The sequence below is a fragment of the Micromys minutus genome (assembly GCF_963924665.1).
Source record: "Micromys minutus genome assembly, chromosome: 28".
Taxonomy (NCBI): Eukaryota; Metazoa; Chordata; class Mammalia; order Rodentia; family Muridae; genus Micromys; species Micromys minutus.
Genome location: NC_137963.1, coordinates 14,165,106 through 14,185,075, shown reverse-complemented (window position 1 = coordinate 14,185,075; position 19,970 = coordinate 14,165,106). Strand labels below are relative to the sequence as shown.

Below are 19,970 nucleotides of genomic sequence, written 5' to 3'. Positions count from 1 at the left end.
GGAACTAGACAGTGCTGGGCCTGAACCTTGTTCTGTGAGCTGGAGAAACAGGGTGACCCATCCTGTGGGGAAGGAGAATACACACACTAAAAAAGTGATGGGATGCAGGGTCAGTGACGGGTGCTAGCCTAAACAGGCAATGGGACTTGGGAACTTCATTTTCATTAGCAAGTTCAAAAGAGAATGGTATGTCTTAGAAACTTTTTCATGAGTTGGTAGCTCTTCTAGGTACTTTCTGATACATCTTCCCACTGAATTTTAGATATTCCTGTCCACGCTGTATTTTTATAATCTCCATCTTACAGGTGAAGCAGCTGAGAGACGAAGGGATGGGACCATGTGCTGGGGGTCAGGGGACCACTGCACAGGAGAAGAAGGATTATAATGCTTCTATGTCTGTCTTAAAATAGCCACCTGATCCTTATTCTTTTAACCCAAAAGAACTGTTTTTAGCTTGCCCCACTCTCAGTTCAGACAAATGCTTCACAAATTGAGGTCACCTGCACATGTCCAGCACCGTCCTCTGTGACCAGCCTGCACCCATCAAAAGCCCAGGGAGCAGCGCAGGAGAATTACACTCTCACTTGTGCACAGAGGAAGTCAGCTGGAAGGTGACCTGCTTTTGAATCTGAATAAAAATCAGAGCACATGAGATTTGACCTGGGCTTCCTGTGAGCCATACCTTTGGCCACCCTCCATTCAAAGGGATAAATAGGTATATCAGTGTACTACTGTGCTTCTAGCACTGAAGGACCTCAGTCCTTCCCAGATTTTTTCCCATGATTTCATGGAAGGGGTTTGTTGTTGTTTTGCATTCTGAATGTGGTTCCCTTTTGCTTCTTTCAATAAAACAGGCCCTGACAGCTCTCTCATTCGGATTATTACAGAGTTGTACCATCTCGGGCCAGTGCATTTAGGAAATATGTTGTTGGCACTAACCAGCGAGCGAGATGCATAAAGAAAATATTCTAATGACAGTTGAGTTGAGAGAGCTTTGATCTCCCTCCAGGACTACACTCATGGCTTTGAAATGCAGTTCTGGCAAAAGGGTAAAGTCTGGGTGCCATAGCAATCAGGGCTGGGCCCCCTGAAACAGACATTCCCAGGGACCCACAACCTTCACTGTGGAATCCAGGTGCATAAGAAGAAAAGAAAAGAAACACAGCTTTTGCAGAGGGGGGTGGGTGGGATGTTTAACAGGGATGTTCCTGTATAGATGGCTTTTCCCAAACACTGTTGGTTGTGCTATTAATGGTGTTTTGGCAAAGATGGAGGATGTGGCAGGAGTGTGAGCCTGTGATTATGGTCAAATGTTTGAGAACACTTCAAATACTTTCTGTCTTGCTCACATTTTGTTTAATGTAAGGTTATGAAAATGTTTGCAATCAAAAAGCATAAGGTTCTCAACTTGTTCAGGAAAAAAACATTCCTTGAGGACAAATATTTGGTAAATCTTTTCATTTAAATGCATATCTGCTTCCTGTGCATTTAGCTTTTAGTAGGCTGTAAGCTGGACAGCAGCAATGTAGGTCACAAACTCATTGAAGAGACACAGACTTTAAGCTACAGAGCAGGCAGGAGGTTGGTTGTATGTAGTGAGGTGAAATATGGATAAATGCACACATAAATTCTGCATGGGGGTGTCCAGACCAGTGAGATGAGGGGAGGCTGCATTCATTATCATGACCAGTTTTTTAAGCTGTGCAACCTTACAAGGAATTGTTCCTACCTGAAGCAAGAGCTAATCTCACTCACCAACATAAAGGTTCTGAAATCAACAATCATATGTACATAAGCCTAAAGAGCCAGATCCATGACCAGATCTTTATCATTCATGGACATACAAGATCTATGGCAAATCACCTCACTTCCCTGTGTCCCGAGCGTACGCATGCTGTTTTGATGCTATGTGATTCAAAGAACAAGTGTCCAATCATTTCAAATCATTGCTATCCCTCTGTGTATTCTTGAGGAAGGTTTCAAGAGGCAGAGAAATTATAATCACTTTGTAACATAGTCACTTGAAGACCATAGTTTTATGAATGAGATGGGTGCTCACAACATGAATAAAACACAAACCAGAATGATAAAGATTAGAATTAAAAAATAGTGTCCATGTCCTTTTTTCGGCTATTAGTAATAATGAGTTTGGAGTGTTGATCATTGCACTAATTGATTACAACCTTATACAACTGTGCTAATTTGATTACAACTTATCCTACAGGAATCAATATCACCCTCTAGGTTTATTAATGCCTTGTGGGTAGACAGATCTAGGTAAATCACCCACTATGTCTCCAGTCTCTCCAACATTTATTGAAAGTAGAGTCTATAACCTATGAAAAACAGTCGAAAGTAGTCAGGATAATATATGGGGTACCAGACATGATTACAATTGAGAAAGGTATATTATAAAACAGAAGATGGAAGATCACAGATATGCTTAAGGAAGAGCCATACTTAAAAAACTCACAGGGAGCTCTGAGTCGTGAAACCTTGCAATTCTGTGTGACTGAGGATGCAAAAGGAAAAGGCCATTTAGAAGCTGAGACTGGGAGAACTATGCAGAAGGGAACTGGCAGCTTCACTTTAGGAGAGGGATGTAAGAAACTAGAAAAATAGGGGAGCTGTATTGTGTATGCTACCATTGTGCAGACCTGCCTCAGAGCTAACAGTCGGGTATACAGCCTTGGGTTTCTCTGTCCACCCCTTTGTAATACTCACAGCATGTAAGTGAGTGGATGGAGTTTAGAGTTAGATTGTTTTCTTCTAGGAGGTAAAAGTTATTTTTTTAATAATTTTGTCAAATTTGAAATACATGTAGAATGCTAACGTAATGGTTGCTTTTCTTGTTATTGTGACCAAAATACCCGAGAAATACAGATTATAGTCAAAAAGATTCCTTTTAGTCCATAACACTACAGGGCTAACGCCATGTTGCTTGGCCTCTTACTGCTTAGGCAGAGCATCATGGAGCCAGCATATGTGGTAGAAGAGAGCTGGTTACCTCATGGCAAGCAGAAAGCAGAGAGAAAAGAAAGGACCAGGTATAACCTCCAAGTACCCTTTTAGTAATCTGTTTCCTCCAGCTAGTCTCATCACTTCTCAAAGTTTTCAAAATTATGCCATGAGCTTGGGATCATGGGTTGGCACTAGAACCCCTGGGCATCTCATACCCAAACTGTTACTGCTAGTCTTTTCATAGTTGCAAAACAGAAAGTCAAGGGACCTTAGAAAGTCATTTTTTTCCTTTTTGTTCAGGCTAAATATCCCTATACCACAATCTTCATTCTAAAATGTTTGCCTCTGGTGCCTTCTCTTCCATCGGCTGCCTAAAGTGAAAACTGACAATGACATCATCTTCAAGAGATAAGCAGATGGACATGATAAAGAACCACACAGACTCCTGTGTTCAAAGGATTCCCTGATGACTTTGGGAGACATCCGGCTCAGCCCTGACTTGGTGGAAGACCTCAGTAGACAGAGGGAAATCTTTTAGTAGCAAAGCTACTTTTCCCTTTGGATGAATTCCCCTAACAAGAGAGACAGGGAGGAGAGAGGCCAGTGAGTGCAGTAGCCTAACCTCTTTGGGGAGATGGAGGCATCCCAGGAATGAGAAAACCCCATATATGAGCCAGGGAGAAGATCCAACAACCCACATTTCTGCTTTGGGCTAGGATGAATACCACCTCTTGAAAAGATTGGCTCTGCAATTACCACTGAATAAACAACCAATTAAAATGTCTCCTTTTCCAGTGTGTCTTCCTCTCATGAAACTTGCTCATCTCAGACTATTGAGGCAAATGAGGTGTCTTTCTCTAATCAAGCATTTCTCTTATGCCTAAAAGATCATTGAAGGGAAATGAACAAATTAGCTACAGAGAAAAGAGAAGAAACAAGGTGGAAAGTGTTGCTCCAAGAAAAATCTAGGCTTCTCCTAGTCTCATTCTCTTCTCTGTATTAATTTTCTCTTTCCCATGGCTGAGGTTAGCTTTAAAGAGAAGGTGGGTCAGTATTTTAACTTATAATGCTATCCCAGAAATTTGCTACTATGATCCTGTTTGCAATCTCTGTACTATTTTCTTCTGGTTAGTCATCAAACTGAAGATTATATGGACATTTGGTCTCATAGAGACCTATGATGAGAGTGGCTAGAATGCAGAAGCTGTCATATATTTCAGTCTGGAGTCATGATGAGACAATGCAGCCTCTGAGTCGGGAAAGACTAAATTTGACACCAGGACTTAGGTAATTTTTTTCTTTAATACTGGCCCATTTAAACTCAACTCTATTGGTTTTTATTGAGGGCTCATTAGGTACAAAACCCTGAGCTCAAAACTAGGTACCAAGAGGAGATTAACAAGATATTTTTTTTCTATACCCAGATTCTCTAAGAAAATGGTAAATAATAAATGGCAACAGAAAAACATAAACACATTTCTAAATTCACTCCACAATGAATCCAATGCTACTCATAAGGATTAAAAAAACGAAACAAACAAAAAACAAAATGACAGACAAAAATAAAGAGTCGTAGTGTTGAAAATGAGCACAGAAAAATATATATGACTAACCAAAGCAGAGAGCAGAGGCAGCTTCCCATACTTTGCTGCTCTGATGACTAAGTCTATTCAAGGCTATTATTGGATAATCCAAAATTATTATTTCCTGAGCACACAAAATATGGGTCTCTTTTTAAATCCCCCTCTCTGTCTCCTAGCTTGACTTTGGTGTCTCTCTGTCTCTCCCTTGCTCTCTATCTCATCTCTCTTTCACATTTTGCTGTTCTTTAACTTTTCTCTCTCTCCCTCTGTCTCTTCTCTTTTTACCAAATCTCTTACCAACAAATGTCTCTCTACACTGAAGGGATGATTTACTATAGCATGAAAAGTTAATTTATTTCCAAAATATAACCACCTTGATGACATCAACCTCAAGCTCAATATCTCCAGTCTATTTTACACATAATGAAATAGAGGTTTACAGAATGAAGAACAGTCAATGGGTAGCAGCATAATGCCTCAGTGAGACAAGAATACATTTCCGAGCTATCCAGCATCAGCACTGAGCCCTAGTGCTACACCTTTGGGTGACCTATTTTAACACTGGACTACAATACATTTCCGAGCTATCCAGCATTAGCATTGAGCCCTAGTGCTACACCTTTGGGTGACCTACTTTAAACAATGGACTACATATTTCTCATCATTAAAAAAGATAAATGGCAATGCCTCCTTAAACAAACAATGTAGAAATAAGGAAGACCTTCTATGGCATCTGCCCAATTTCCAAGTAGATGACCAAGACCCATAGTGAATGAGAGAGACAAGCCAAGGCATGTTATCTGGTTCGTGCTCTGCATTCTTGGCCTATTCTTCTGAGTTGTCCTCTCTTTAGCCAAAATGGCTCAGTCCTTAGAAATATAAGTATTAGTTTTCAATCTATCTAAAATCAAAACTGAACCCAGCTATTCATAGCTAACTTAATTTGTTCTACTTTCAGTAAAATGAAATAATACGACATTTTCAGAGAAATGCAATGATGTGATGCTTACAAAGAGTTTAGCTACTGTGTCCACAGTAAGAGCTCCTGGTTATATGGGGAAAATCCTACTGTATGAAAACTACCTATGGGGGACAATGATAACAGCCAAACTTACTTTTATGTTTCAGAGCCTACTTGGATGTTAATGAGCTAAAGAACATTCTTAGACTGGACGGATCAACACATCTCAATATTTTCTTTGCAAACTCTTCAGAGGAGGAGTTGGCAGGAGTGGCAACTTGGCCATGGGACAAGGAGGCTCTAATGCACTTGGGTGAGTTTTAGAAACTCCTTTAGAAAGAACTTAGAGCAACAGTTTGGATCTCAGTATGAGGAAGACTTCAGCATGACTATAGTGGCTCAGGCAATAGCAGTGGTGGACATAACCCATTTGTTTGTTTAATTTACAAAAAGCTAGTATCTCTGACTCTACCTTTGGGCATCAGTCTTCTGAAGGAACTAGCTTGCTGGATGAGAAAAGTTAGACCGAAAGAGCAGGCAGGGTTGATCCAAGATTATATACATGTAGTAAGGAAGCCTGAATTAGAGTTCAAGTTTCAGGCTATATCCAGAACTGCATTCTTCTTATACCTCCTTCTTCTAATTCCTGCATACTTCTTGGCCCAAAAATCACATTATTTTGGCATAGCTGGGTTAAGGCAATCCTGAAAGACACCAAAGAAACAATAAAAACACAATATATGAAATCTTTTCTTCCTCCAGGTTCTGTCCACCAGAAATGGGGGGAAATCTTCTGACATCTAAATTATGCATGTTCATAAACAGCCTGTCAGTTTGTACAGGCTAATCTTTAGAATTCAGAAATGGCAAGCATTTCTGAACCATTAGTTGAAGAGAAGTTACAGTTCTTTGAATTTTAATTTTTTCCATATTCTTGTCCAGTGTACATAAATATGTGGAGAGGCCATTTTTACTTATATAAACTTGAAATTATAATAAAGGCACAATTTTCAATTCTATTCATTTGATGTTCTCAGCTATCTACATATTTCTGTATCACAGGATTCTTACAATTACTTCCTGTTGTACATTTTTCCCCACTTCATAATTGCAAGAGAAAAGCATCCCTCTGGTTTATTTCCACTTCACTAAAGATAATTTCTTTTTCAAACAACCATTCTAATATCCTATTGAGAAAGGCACTACAGTAGGTTTAACTGTTTTCCCTCAATAAAATTGTCCCATTATTTACAACAAAGGGTTCTGATGACTCTGTGCGATTCGTGATTTGAGAATTCCTAAGCTCAGCAGAATGATAGTGTTGGATGTACTCTCAGGCCAGCATGGTCAATAGTAAACCCAGATTCTAGTAGCTGCTGTTCTTTTGGTTAATTGGAAGATGGCAAAATCTATAACTTTGGCTGAAGAAAACTGTGGTAAATCAAATTATGGGATTAGTTCTCTACTATATTTAGAGGGATAAAGCTAGTGTGTATAAGAGAGTGGAGAGAAAAAGGAGAGAGAGAGGAGAGAGAGAGAGGAAAACATTTTTTTTCTGAAATACACACACACACACACACACACACACACACAAATAAGTATCATCAGCTTAGAGGTCAAGTCTGGCCTCTAAGAGGCTCTTGTCAGTTTCAGTCATTACAAATGGGGCATGCTACAGATAACTAGTAAGTAGTAGTGATGAAATCAAATATTTAACAGTGGCCACAACGAACAATTGGATGCTTTGAAATGCCAACTGTTCTTAAGTCAGGGAATCCTGCAAGCTGAGATATGTGATGGAGAGCTGGGCATCAGACTCAGATAAGTGGTGGGAAGGAGAGCTCATACAACTCATGCAAACTTGAAAATGATTTGCTCTTATCACAAACTCAGTCCGTCTTAGGATAGTGATGCTAAAGTAGAGGCAAAAAGCATCATTCTTCTCATTCTTAGCTGGATGGCCTTAGGCAAGGTTCTTTTTTTGGATTTGTTGCCGAAATATTTGAAGATACAGATTAGCTAAATGGCCTCCCAGCGTCCTTCTAAGCTGTGAAATTGGCTCTTATTTTTTTTTTTTTAAAAAGCAACCAGAAGATTCTGGATTAGCATCTGGGGATGGCTGACAACTGGGCTTCTAAAGTTAAAGAGAAATACTAATGATGATTTTATAAATGTCAGAGCCTGGATCAAGGCCAGACATAGGGGATGCTGTAAATCTATAGCATGTTATAGTATTTCAGCATGACGTCAGGCTCGAGCTATTTCGCCATTTAAGAGAAGCAATGAAACACGACTCAGGGGCAAGTATTGTCATTCTATAGGAAAGGGTCAATTGGTATAGAATGAACAGTGCCAAGCTGGGTACTTAGCTTGCCGTCCTCTCACTGTAACTGTAAGGCTTCCTAAAAAGACCATGGGTCATTGGCACTGGTGGAGATGCTTAGTTTAGAGCTTCCTAGAGAAATAAGGTCTGTTTTTCAGGAGAAACAAGGACAACGTGAGGCAGAAGCATTACTAGCAATGTCAGGCTGCCTCCACTGGCCAGCAAGCTGCCAGCTCCCCGTCCTAAATGCAGCTGATCATAAGAAACTCCTGTGCAGTAGCTTCAATCAAACTCAATTTATTAGAACCATAATTTTTAGCCCTCTTTTCCCGCTGTTACACCATTAGCTCTGGAAAAAGCCTTGGATGGAAAGGGATTACATTTCAGATTATGACTGACAGAAAATAATGGAGAACGATTTTTTTTGTCTTAATTCCTTTTATTCCTGCCTCTGCCAGCCTTTGTCATAACACATACACACAAGCACACAAACAAAAACAAAAAAATAAAACAAAACAAAAAACCACACATCTTTACCTTCGTGTAAGAAGTCTCTACGCAATTAAGAATTTTTGACTTCATGAGCCTGAGGACAGACAAAACAATTTAATCCAAGTCATTTTCCACTCTACAATGCCTTGTCCTTCCTCCATGAGACACTTAACATCTCCACTTCAAAGGCTCTCATACCTAAGTTTTAACCTTCTCTTAAACAGTTCTACGATTTAAAGTTTGAATACTTCTCTAGCAACCTGTATGCCAGTGTCTAAGATGTCCAAGGAACAAGTACTATTCACTGCTTCCATCAAAGTTCTAGCTCTACAAGCCCTTTGGGGACATGAGGCATAGTCATTTATTTCTCAATCCAGAGCACGTAGATGAGTCATCTAGGTCTCTTTTTAAAATGCAGATCCTGATGCTACTGGACAGAGTTAGAGCCCGGAACTCATTTCTGCTAAGTTTGTATTTTCTATACATTTTGCTCTCATGTAGGTAGACAATAAGTAGCTATTTTTTGTCTGTCAAAGGTGACTCAACCTCCTTGGAAGACTCACAACCCCTTTAAAGATATGTTACCATTCATCAAATACTCAACACATGTTTAATCAGTACTTCAATTACATTCTGTTGATATCATAAATCAGGCCAAAAGCAACTTAGGAAGGAAAAGGTTTATTTGGTCTATCCTTCTAGGTCACAATCCATCAGGGCTTGAACTTGAGGCAAGAACCTAAAGGCAGGTAGCACTGAGACTGCTGCTTCCTGACTTAACTCTCTGGCATTCTCTCTTAGTAGTTCATGCTTAGCTTTTGTATAACTCACAACAACCTGCCAGAGGAATGGTGCTACCCACAGTGTGTTGGTCCGTACTACATAAACTAATAATAAAGAGAAATCCTTAGAGACATGTCCATAGGCCAATCTCTTCCAGAAAATGTCTCAGTAAAGGCTTTGCTTTTCAGATGACTGTGGACTCTGTCAAGTTGACAATCAAGTCTAACCAAGCAATCAGATACTCTATTCCTGTCTCAACCAAAGAATATTGATTTCAGGTTCTGCTCTCATTCTTCTCCTAAGCAGGGATAGGTCATTTAGGTGATCTGTGGATGAACACCTTTATGTTTGAGTTATAATATAATATGAGCTGTCCTCCATGAAGACTCCATGCCGTATCTGAGGAAACATAATAAATAATCGAGAAATACCAATTGCTTTTTTTTAAGCTATCTTTTTAACAGAGTGCAACCCATGGGTGACTTTCCCAAGTGCACTTGCTTTTAGACCATTGGAGATGAAGGCAGGAGATTCAACAATGGTAATCATGTTGAGGGATATGACGGTGTTAATGAAGGCAAAACAAAAGCCCTAGCTGAGGAGTGTGAACCTGCTTGAGGGTTTCATCTATATAGTGGGATTCAAAACCAATGTGAAGTATGGCATATACTCCAGTGTATGGTATACGTTACTGGAGAAGTTCAGCCAAGTCAGAGATCAAAATCCTTACCAAAATAGTATGTGTTCAGCAGTTCAGCCTCAGCTTAAGCAAAGGGCTATTGCTCCCAAGGGGTAATGTTTCTTTTTCAAACATGATGCAAAGTGATTCATGACACAGTTTTCGTAGCCAGTCACTCACAGCAGAGTTGTGACAACCCTGGGGCAGTAGGGTCATGGAGTGAAAAAGACTGTCACTTCAAGTCATCTTTTTTTTTTTCCTTTGATTGACTTCTGGGCTCTTTCAGCCTGAAACACAGTAGCCTAATGCTCTGGTTTTCTCCTTGCAGGAGGCATTGTCTTGAACCCCTCTTTCTATGGCATTCCTGGACACACCCACACCATGATCCATGAGATTGGGCACAGCCTGGGCCTCTATCACATCTTCCGTGGCATCTCAGAAATCCAGTCCTGCAGTGATCCCTGCATGGAGACAGAGCCCTCATTTGAAACTGGAGACCTCTGCAATGACACCAACCCAGCCCCCAAACACAAGTTCTGTGGAGACCCTGGCCCAGGGAATGACACTTGTGGCTTTCATGGCTTCTTCAACACTCCTTACAACAACTTTATGAGCTATGCAGGTAGGATCCTACACATCTCTTATTGTAGTCAAGTTTGACAAAGGACCAAATGTCGAACTTGGGCTCTACTCCTGGTTCAGGGTAGCCTTGAACCAATTGCTTATTTTCCTAAAATGAAGACATTTCTTTCCAAGCAATCAACTTGGTCTGAAATGCTACTCATAATTTTGGAACTCTCTTGTTCTACATTAGTAGATTGTTGAAGCTTTTTATTTAACTAAGGTTTTCATTAGATAAATGCAACTTTCATATGTTTATTTTCTATTGGAGGCTGGAGGAAAAAGAAGCTTTCTTTCTTGCTAACGCAAAGTTGACATATAGTATTGAGTACGATATTTATTCCTAACTTCTTTTAACTTTTTACAGCCCTTTCAGCCATCATAAATCAAATTAAGGGCTCCTGATCTACCTCCCAGGATGTCCTGTGCATCCTGTTAGCACAGGCTACATCACGGCCACTTAAAGCCATTTTAGCAGCTTTGGAAAATTAGAACAAGTCACTGCTTTTTTGGGGTGGTCACAGCCCTGATTTTGGTCTCCTGTGATCAACAGTCTATAAGTACACAGAGTAGACCATTACTGAATTCTATTATAACATTTTATTTAATCATCTCTTTCCCATGAGAGCAAGAAAAACCTGTCAAATGAGCAAAAGCCCTTTTTTGTGTCATAAAAAGGAGAAAAATGAATAAACTTTTTTAATTTTATATTTTATATTTTGGCCATGCTAATTTCTCTTAAAAAGAGAAATATATGATTGTTTCTCCCAATTGTAGCATTTCCCTTTGTGTAACCATTTATTGTCTATTAAAGACTTCAGTGTGCTCCCTCTCATTTAATTCTCCCAACACAACCTATTTTGGAAAAAGAACCATCCTATTTTGCAGATGGCAATACTGAGGGCTACTGGGGTCAATCGCTTCCTATGACACATTGGATACCAATTATTCTTTCCCCTGTCTGTCTTACGCTATTCTTTTAAAGAGACCTAACAGAGGGATTAGTAGAGAAGTTGAACAATCTTGATGCTCTTTTCTCTCTACTTCCTGCAATAGGGTAAAGGGTCTTCTGCTTGATGTGGAAGTAAGGGTGAAGGTCCTAATTCAGGTTTGAACCTGGAAAGGCTTCTTCTGGCTGTTTACATTCCTGTAGGAGTTTTGATGCATATTGTGACTGGAAAGAGATTTTTACCAGCACGCCACATCCGGTGGCCTGCTTGCGTCCCATCTCTGTAGCTCCTTTCCTTAGCCAGCTCAGCACACATGGGAAATAAACAATAATAAGAGTTTGGAAGTTTGCCTGCTTCTTAAGGAATAAGCGCTTCCACCAGCTACCAGACCCCCATAAACTAAATCTTTTTGTTTCCTTATGAGAAGATCTAAAGGGTGATTCATTTACTATTGTTGTTTTGAAAGGATCTCCTCAGCTCAGTCACCCATTAACAGCAGAACTAATTCATTGAGCTGCGATAACAAACTTACACCCCAAAAGCATCGTCAAAGCAATCCTGTGCTTGGAAATGTTTGTTTTCCTTAGGATCTCTGATAGATGAGGTGACAAAAGCCGCTGGACCAAATTCAAAATGCAGAACAGAACGGGCCTCTCAGAGCTTAGGAAGGGGATGCACGGGGCTCCCTTCTCCAGAACAGAGGGCAGTCATTGCGGAGTTGACTTCTTCCAGCTGCCTCTCTTTGTTGGGTGCTTATTTCTCAAGCAGATCTGCCGTCAGTGATATGTAGCTACTGAGCACTTTAAATATAATGGTGTGACTGAGGATCTGAATTCAAAGTATTTTCATTAATTTAAATGGCAAAGGCCTCATGTGCTGGTGGCTAATATGTTGGTCTTTGGAGTAACTCCCTTACACAGGAATTAATGTAAATAACCCAAACAGATAATGTAATGTATATACATTTAATTTAAATGTATATAATAACAATGCAATGTAATATATAAATAATGTGAATCAACCCAGAGATAAGTGATATTATTAACATAATCAACTTAGAGATGCAGAAAATATGGTTCATATAGCTCAAGAAACTTGCTCAGATTCTAACATATGACTTAAGTCTAAGCCTTTCTTACATCAGAGTCTGAGTTATTAACTAGTCACTAGGTTGAAAGGCTCCCAAGTGGTTCAGTCTATTAGGCAACAGGCAGCTGATATGGCAAAGACATATCAGTAGAAAGCACCAAAGTATATGTTTGTACTAACTTATTGGCTAAGCACTTGCAAGATATATGGATAGCAAACCTGCCCCCCATTTCCTGAAGCTAGCAGGCTGTATTTAAAAGATTCCTGGGCATATAATATAGGATCCTGGGATTTTTTTTTCCCCAAGTCTGTTTGTTATGGTAGCATCTTCCTGTATGTTAGGAGTGTTTTGTGTGCATACATGCTTTAACACAAACAGTCCTGTCTTTAAAGACTATACCGGAAGCAAATAAACCAATTAAGGTGTTTAAAGATTTAGCAAGAAAGTTCTGAGCGGTGTTCATACTCTAGATATTTATTAAGCCCTTATTGTATGCCAGGCATAGAGAAGAAATGTTCATCTATGCAAAAAAAAAATTGAAACCGTTTTTACAAGCTTGAAGATAGCAATAGAAACTGAAATGAACTATAAGACATCCCACATTACAGAACATCAGGATACCACTGAATGAGATTTAGAGCATTGCCAAAGGAAAATGCATTCAAAACTTGAGGTGTTGTGTTAGGAAGCTGAAATTGAATTCTCTACATTGTAGTGTTTGGTTGTAGGCATATTACTTCTTTCTGGAGCCTCGTTTATTTAGTTTTTAATTCATGGAGAATAACTACTCTTACCTTGAGTGATCAGATGAGGAAAGAATTTAGAGCCGTCCTCGGTAGAATCAGAAGTGTTTGACAAATGGCAAAGACTATTTATTAACTATTTGATATGGAGACATCCTAGTACTGTTCACATGTATAAGCCACATATTTGATAAAAATTACAGAAATTTACTATATTCATACCCATACTATATTCATAACATATATTAACAAAAGTCATAATATTTATAGATACTGAACTTGGGGTAATGTTTTGGGACATATTTCAAAATTTTTCAGTGAGCATAGCTTTTATAATAAGTTATTACTCAACCTATTGTTATAATCTTAAAGGCAAAACCCAAACAGAATTTTGCCAAAACTTACCCATAAGCAGAATGTCTGCAAGCTTGTTAAATGCTTCCATCGGCTTCCTGAGAATGGCTGTCACCATCCTCCAAATTGTAATGAGGCTGCCAGAGTCAGCATTTTGTCCAAGGTCCTACAGGTAGTTGAGTTATTAAGTGTCTGTCCTAATTCTCCATGCAATGTACCCCTCAGGACCTGGCTCAGGTTGCAAGCCTGGAGCGCTAAAGCAATACCATGGCAGCCTGAAAAACCTCTCCAAGAGCATAAGTTCTCAGTGTCCCTTTTACTTAAGGACAAGATGGGAACAGAGGAACAAGATGAGCCTGGAGCTCTAGATGAAGGGACTGCAGATAGAAGAAGTAGAACTGTTTGGGGCTGGAAGCCAAGAAGGCTTGACTTTAGACATGAGATAATTGAGACAGAACATTTATGATAAATGGAAATCTTTGGGATTTTGCCCAAGATTCTGATAGTAACTAAGTCTCAGTGTGATATAACCTGAGACAGATGTTTTTCAACTTACTAAAGTTCAAATGGGTCCCTATCCCCTATTAACTTCTATCCCCTATTTATTTTTAAACTTTTATTTTCTATTGACAAATGGAATGGTCACTATTTAAATTATGTAACAAAAACAAACTTCATTGAAGAAAAATTAATCAGAAGTTTCTAAGTGGAGAGGGAGGGGAATGGGAGTTCAATGGGGAAGGAAATAATATTTCAAATATAAATACAGACAGTATCTAATAAAAATGGGAAAAATACTTCATATTTCCATCCACACTCATCTTGGTGTTTTCTGTTCCCCATTTGAATCCTTAAGAACCTTCTTTAGTTGAGTTGGTTTAAATGCCCCTAATTTATACATCACAAAACTAATATATAAAGTTGGGAGAGTTGGTAGTGTTCATTTAGTATCTTGTTTAAGGAATATCCTTAAAATGTATAGACTCTGTTAATATTTTTACTATAGTGACAATGACTCAACAGCCAGTCCCCTCCTTCGTGTCAATGACTTTCCTCATCTCTGTCTATTCATGGCACTAGCATTAGAGCTCTAGGATAGTACTAGACAGGAAAGTATTCATGTTTTACACTCTGAGCTTTGATTCTTCCTTCTCCAAGTTATACACACACACACACACACACACACACACACACACACACACACACACACATTTCCTATTCACTCACTTCTCCCAAATGTGAGCCAGAATTGCCATCAAGTAGAGTTCTTGTGCCTCACACTCAAGCTCAGCCATATTATGAGATGAACCCTCTTACTGTCCTCATTGCTTTAATTTTGCAGATGGAAAATGGAGGTGCCAAGTGCATAAAGACACTTGTTCCCTTGACTCCGAATCTCGTACATCTTGTTTCTCAAGCCATCAAACCCTCTGCCCACATCTCATCTACTTCGTGGCTTTTTTGAAACATTTTGCACAAAGTGTACAGGTCACAGTGCTAATGAAAAGTGAACTTTTGTTCTGGGAATTCTCAGTCTGAGGTGTACGTACTCCAGGCAATCGGTAGCCACGGGATTTTGGGAGTTACATGGTGGATCTGGACTTGAAAGAGATTTACTGTCACTCCCGTGGCAATGCTTGCTAAGGAACACTAGGCTCTTCTGATTTCGCCAAGTGTCTTAACGCTTTCCCTTGGGGTGCTGGAAAGAAGACTGTCAAATTTACTAAGAGAATCCAAGCCAGTCTCTCCATAAAAACTCTCACACCCTTGTCTCTTCCTTTCAAGGTCATGTCCTGCTGCCCAGCACCTGTCCAAATTCATTTTCTGATAAAGCAACATGAGTTTATTCCAAGTAGCGTTTTTATTTTTAAGATCTGGTGAGGTCCACACTCCTCTGTCTGGGGCCAGCTGTGGTAATCCTGACCTAGCAAATGCCCCTGAGAGGGAAGTGGTACATTAGGAAACCAAGTCAAACAGTGTCTTTTTTTTTTTTATTTCCTGTTCCAAGAGGAGCGGAATCGGAATGTTGGAAAAAGAAAGGAGAGGCAAACCTCTTCCTTAGGGGTTGACTTGGGTCTCTGTCTTCAGTCCACACTCTGGAAAGGAAAGAGGAGAACTGAGGATCATTCCATCTAGTTACCTGAGCGATTGTTTCCAATCCCCCTTAGATTAGAACTAGGCTCAACTCCCATGCTCAAGCCACCTGCTGGAGACTTGACCCATAAACATATTTCATTTGTGCTTAGGGGGGAGAAGTCCTGCTATTACTTAGCACAGCTTTGTTTCAAACCCCAGAGATGCTTAGCTCTGCGACATAGGAAAAATGGCCTGCATTAACTTAGCCTCAGTTCCTAACTTTGTAAGGAGAGAGAAAACGATAATATCCACTCCAAAAATAGCATGTGTTGGGAGATAAAGGGTAATTGTCCAAAGTATGCCTGACACATATTTATCACATGGTAAGCATATGTCTCAGAGAAATACATATGCAGTAAGGAGATGTATTTGCTCTTGGTCTTGTCTGTACCGGTTAGTTTATCATCAGCTTGACCCTAGCCAGGATCATTTGAGAAAAAAAAAGTGTAAAAAAATAACTTTCATCATATTGGCCTGTAGTCAAGTCTATGGTGACATTTGATTAATGATTGCGGTAAAAGTACCTAGCTCACTGGAGGTAGTGACACCAATAAGCAGTTTGTTCAGGGTTGTGCAAGAAAACAGACTGAGCAAACCATTAGGAGCAAGGCAAAAAGCAGCATTCCTCCATGGCTTCTCCTTCACACACTGCTTCCAGATTCTAGCCTTGAGTTCTTATGCCAACTTTCCCCTAAGATGTAGTGTGACATGAAGGTTTAAATCAAAAAAAAAAAAAAAAAAAAAAACTCTCTTCCTGTAGTTGTTTTTCGTCATAATCTTTATCACAGCAATAGAAATTCAACTCAGGTAGCATTATATATACAGCTTGGGGTCTATACTCATTTCCTAACTATGGCATGATCAGAGCTTTACGTGGTTCTAGCTGTGTGGTTAACTGTTTTGTAGAGCCCCTTTTTTTCTCGACCTCAACCAAGTGAGTTTATACACTATATAAACATCCATCTTTGGCGCCTTTTTAATTGGTCATCTTCCCCCACATGCCATTGCTACCAATTCAGTGATAGCTTACATCATATTAGTAAGCACGAAACCATCCTTGCTCATGCAGTGTGCTCATATGGCATTTTAAGTCCCATCTTTGCACAACCCTGGTTTCTAGCACAGAGCATGAATTAGACATTTAATAGATTTGTTTCAAGAGCTGTATCTTTGCATTAGGGAAAAGTAGGATTCATCGATGCACAAATGAAAAAAGCAAGGGATGGAGGGAGGGAGGAAGGAAGGAAGGAATGTGAAGGAATACAACCAGAAACTAATGAGCACATAAAGGAGCAAATAAGTAAGTGGGTAAAAAGGCGAATGAATAAAGAAATGAATGAATGGCTGTGGAAGCATTGCTGACCTCGGACCAGAGAATACGAGATTACTGAAAAGCAGCTGGTTTTACCTTTGTCCTTAGCCATGACCTTTAGTAGCTCTCTCCTAAGATCTAGGCTTATTTTTCCTGTTCTACCTATCCCCCCCCCTTCCTCTTTTTTCCTCTCACCTGTCTTCAGGGGTGATGACTGCACTAATCTGTTCACAGACCATTAACTTCTAAGCACTAGAAGAAGGCTGCCCTGAGCTGGCAGGGACAGACTTGGGTGCTGGCTTTCTAGGTACATGGAGGCGTCATACCTGCCTGTGCAGATCGGGGCTTATCATATTCTCTCTCTCTCTCTCTCTCTCTCTCTCTCTCTCTCTCTCTCTCTCTCTCTCTCTCTCTCTCTCTCTCTCTCTCTGACTCTTACAGATGACGACTGTACAGACTCTTTCACGCCCAATCAAGTCTCCAGAATGCACTGCTACCTGGACCTCGTATACCAAAGCTGGCAGCCCTCCAGAAAGCCAGCACCCGTAGCTCTTCCGCCCCAGGTTGTGGGCCACACAACCGACTCTGTGATGCTAGAGTGGTTCCCACCCATTGATGGCCACTTCTTTGAAAGGTGAGTGTGCCCTGGAGTCTGTTGATCTCTCTCTTTTTCTGCCCGGAAGACAAAGACTCAGAAGAAAGGCAGACTTGGAAGAGAATTTTCTGGGTTTTTTGTTCTTGATGAATAGAGACCCCTAGTACTGAGCAGTGACTAGTATCCAAGAACACACTGGTAATATAAGAATGTTGTTAGCAGAAATGCACACTTCCTCATGAATGGGAGGTTAAATTAAATTTGTTATAGAAGTGTGAAAACCAGGGTGGTTGAGAAATGAAAATCTAATACACTCTAATCTTGTGGTATGTGCCTTTAATCCCAGCACTTGGAAGGTAGAAGGAATCAGATCCCTGTAAATTCAAGACTAGCTGAGTCTGCCTAGTGAACTGTAGGCCAGCCAGGGCTACATAATCAGAGTGTTATGTTACAAAACACACACACCCCAATTTGTCCAACTCCCAAATTATTTTAAAATTTTTATTGCAAGAAATATGTTCTGGTGTTGTCTCTATTAACACAGGACTTGAAATTGCCTCAGATTAATAATAAAATCTTTCCTATTACATATGTATATATATTTCACATTATATAAAATAAAAGTGTGTACTATTCAGTTTGGTAAAATGAAAATTTCTGGTTATATATCATTATAAGGTTTATACTTAGTATATTTTGAGAAAACCAGAGGCTAATCTGGTATGAGACACCACAGATCCACAGATCTGCTCCTTGGTCTTTTAGTTGTCATCCAGTGTGATCTGACAGTCACAGCCATGTGACTGTCTCCAAATTGTTTTTAACTGTCTTTACCTAAAAATGGGTCCAGTTATTTCTTCTGGTGGTCAGCAGGGGAGACTTAAATTCAATGCCTTCTCATGAGTTCTTCCACTAGAGCACTATAGACTTTCAAGGGGCTCAAGTCTATTAGAGAACCTAATTTTAAAAACAAACAAACAAACAACAAGCAATTCAATGGCAGGACTCTTGCTTAGCATGTATGAGGCCAAGAATCCAACCCTATTGCTTCAAAAACTAAAAATGAACATTCATGAATACCGTTTGCACCTATCTTGGTTTCTTATACGGCTAATGTCTCACTCCAACCCTTAGCTCTTCTTGGGATGTTTATCCAGCAGTGAGGATACAGCCTTGATGATGGTAGAGACAATAACCATGTTAATCATTATTCGTCTTTGTCTGATGAACTTGCCGCCATCTGTCAAGTGCTTATCTTGTGATAGATTCTAATCTGAATGCTTCTGGTGCAGAGTCTTATTTAATATTCCCAGTAACCCAGTGCAAGAATAAAAATTTTACTCATGTGTCAGATAAGGAGAGCAGTGGAGCTGAAAGAGTTTGAGAAATTTGGCCAAAGCTCATGGAAAGTGCTGGAGGCTGGCCCTCAACATCTCAGAATACCTTGTCTATGAATTCCATGTACCTTCATTGGCTTATTCTAGGCTAGAGTGTGAAAGTATTAACTTCTTTTCCAAACAGTGGCAAGGGCTCTCCTTTACTAGTAGTGAATATGTGTATTTTTGTATATAAAAAAAAATAAGCACCAACCCTCACCCTAGATGTTGCAGAGGTAAATAGCTAACAGGTACATGTTTAAATATTCAGGTTCACTAATTAGCAGGGAAATCACAACTTATAACTGAAATGATCGATCACCTCATAGTCTTAAAATGGCTTTGCCCAAAAAAAAAAAGACAGTAAAAAAAAAAGTTAAGGCTTATGATGAAAGAGAATCTTGTACACTGTTTGTGGGAATGTAAATTAATTTAGTCATTAAGGAAAATAATGTGCATGCACCTCAGAGAACCAAACTAAGACTGTATGATCCAGCTCTTCCATCACTGCATACATACCTAAAAGAAATTAAGTTGAAGGGTGGAGAGGTAGTTCAATAGTTAAACATTTACATGCAAGCACACAGACCTGGTCAGATTCTCAAACCACAGTAAATCCTGGGAGAACCTGGCCTATGAGGGTGGAGAGGTATTCCGGAGCAGGACTATCCAAAGCAGCAAGTCTTTGGTTTGACTGAGAAACCCTTCTTGATGAATAAAAAGGTATCAGAAATAGTCAGTTAAAAGGGTGCCCAGTTCCACATGCCCTGTATAGCATCCATCACATATCTAAGATACAGAAAACAACCTGAAAAGGTTTTTTTTTAAAAAAAGCCCATGTGTACTGTGGAATATTAGTAATTTTTTAAAGAGAAACCTATCACTTAAAACACATATGAGTCTGGAGGTCATTATATCAGAAAGACAATCATACCTGATCTCCCTTATATGTAAAATATTACAAAGTTGAGTCCTTAAATGGAGGAAGAATGATATTCAGTGGAGGATCAT

General features: G+C 39.6%; 1 protein-coding gene across 1 annotated transcript in view; it reads left to right on the top strand.

Moving 5' to 3' along the window:
• The window catches only part of PAPPA (pappalysin 1), a gene marked incomplete at both ends in the record, with an annotated part of 218,323 nt that overhangs the window by 48,789 nt on the left and 149,564 nt on the right, over nucleotides 1–19,970 (top strand). Inside the window, 3 exons of the mRNA XM_080940261.1 lie at nucleotides 5,673–5,818; nucleotides 10,111–10,404; nucleotides 17,430–17,622. Of these exons, the coding sequence (XP_080796387.1) occupies nucleotides 5,673–5,818; nucleotides 10,111–10,404; nucleotides 17,430–17,622 (633 nt within the window). The remainder of the gene's footprint in view (nucleotides 1–5,672; nucleotides 5,819–10,110; nucleotides 10,405–17,429; nucleotides 17,623–19,970) is intronic.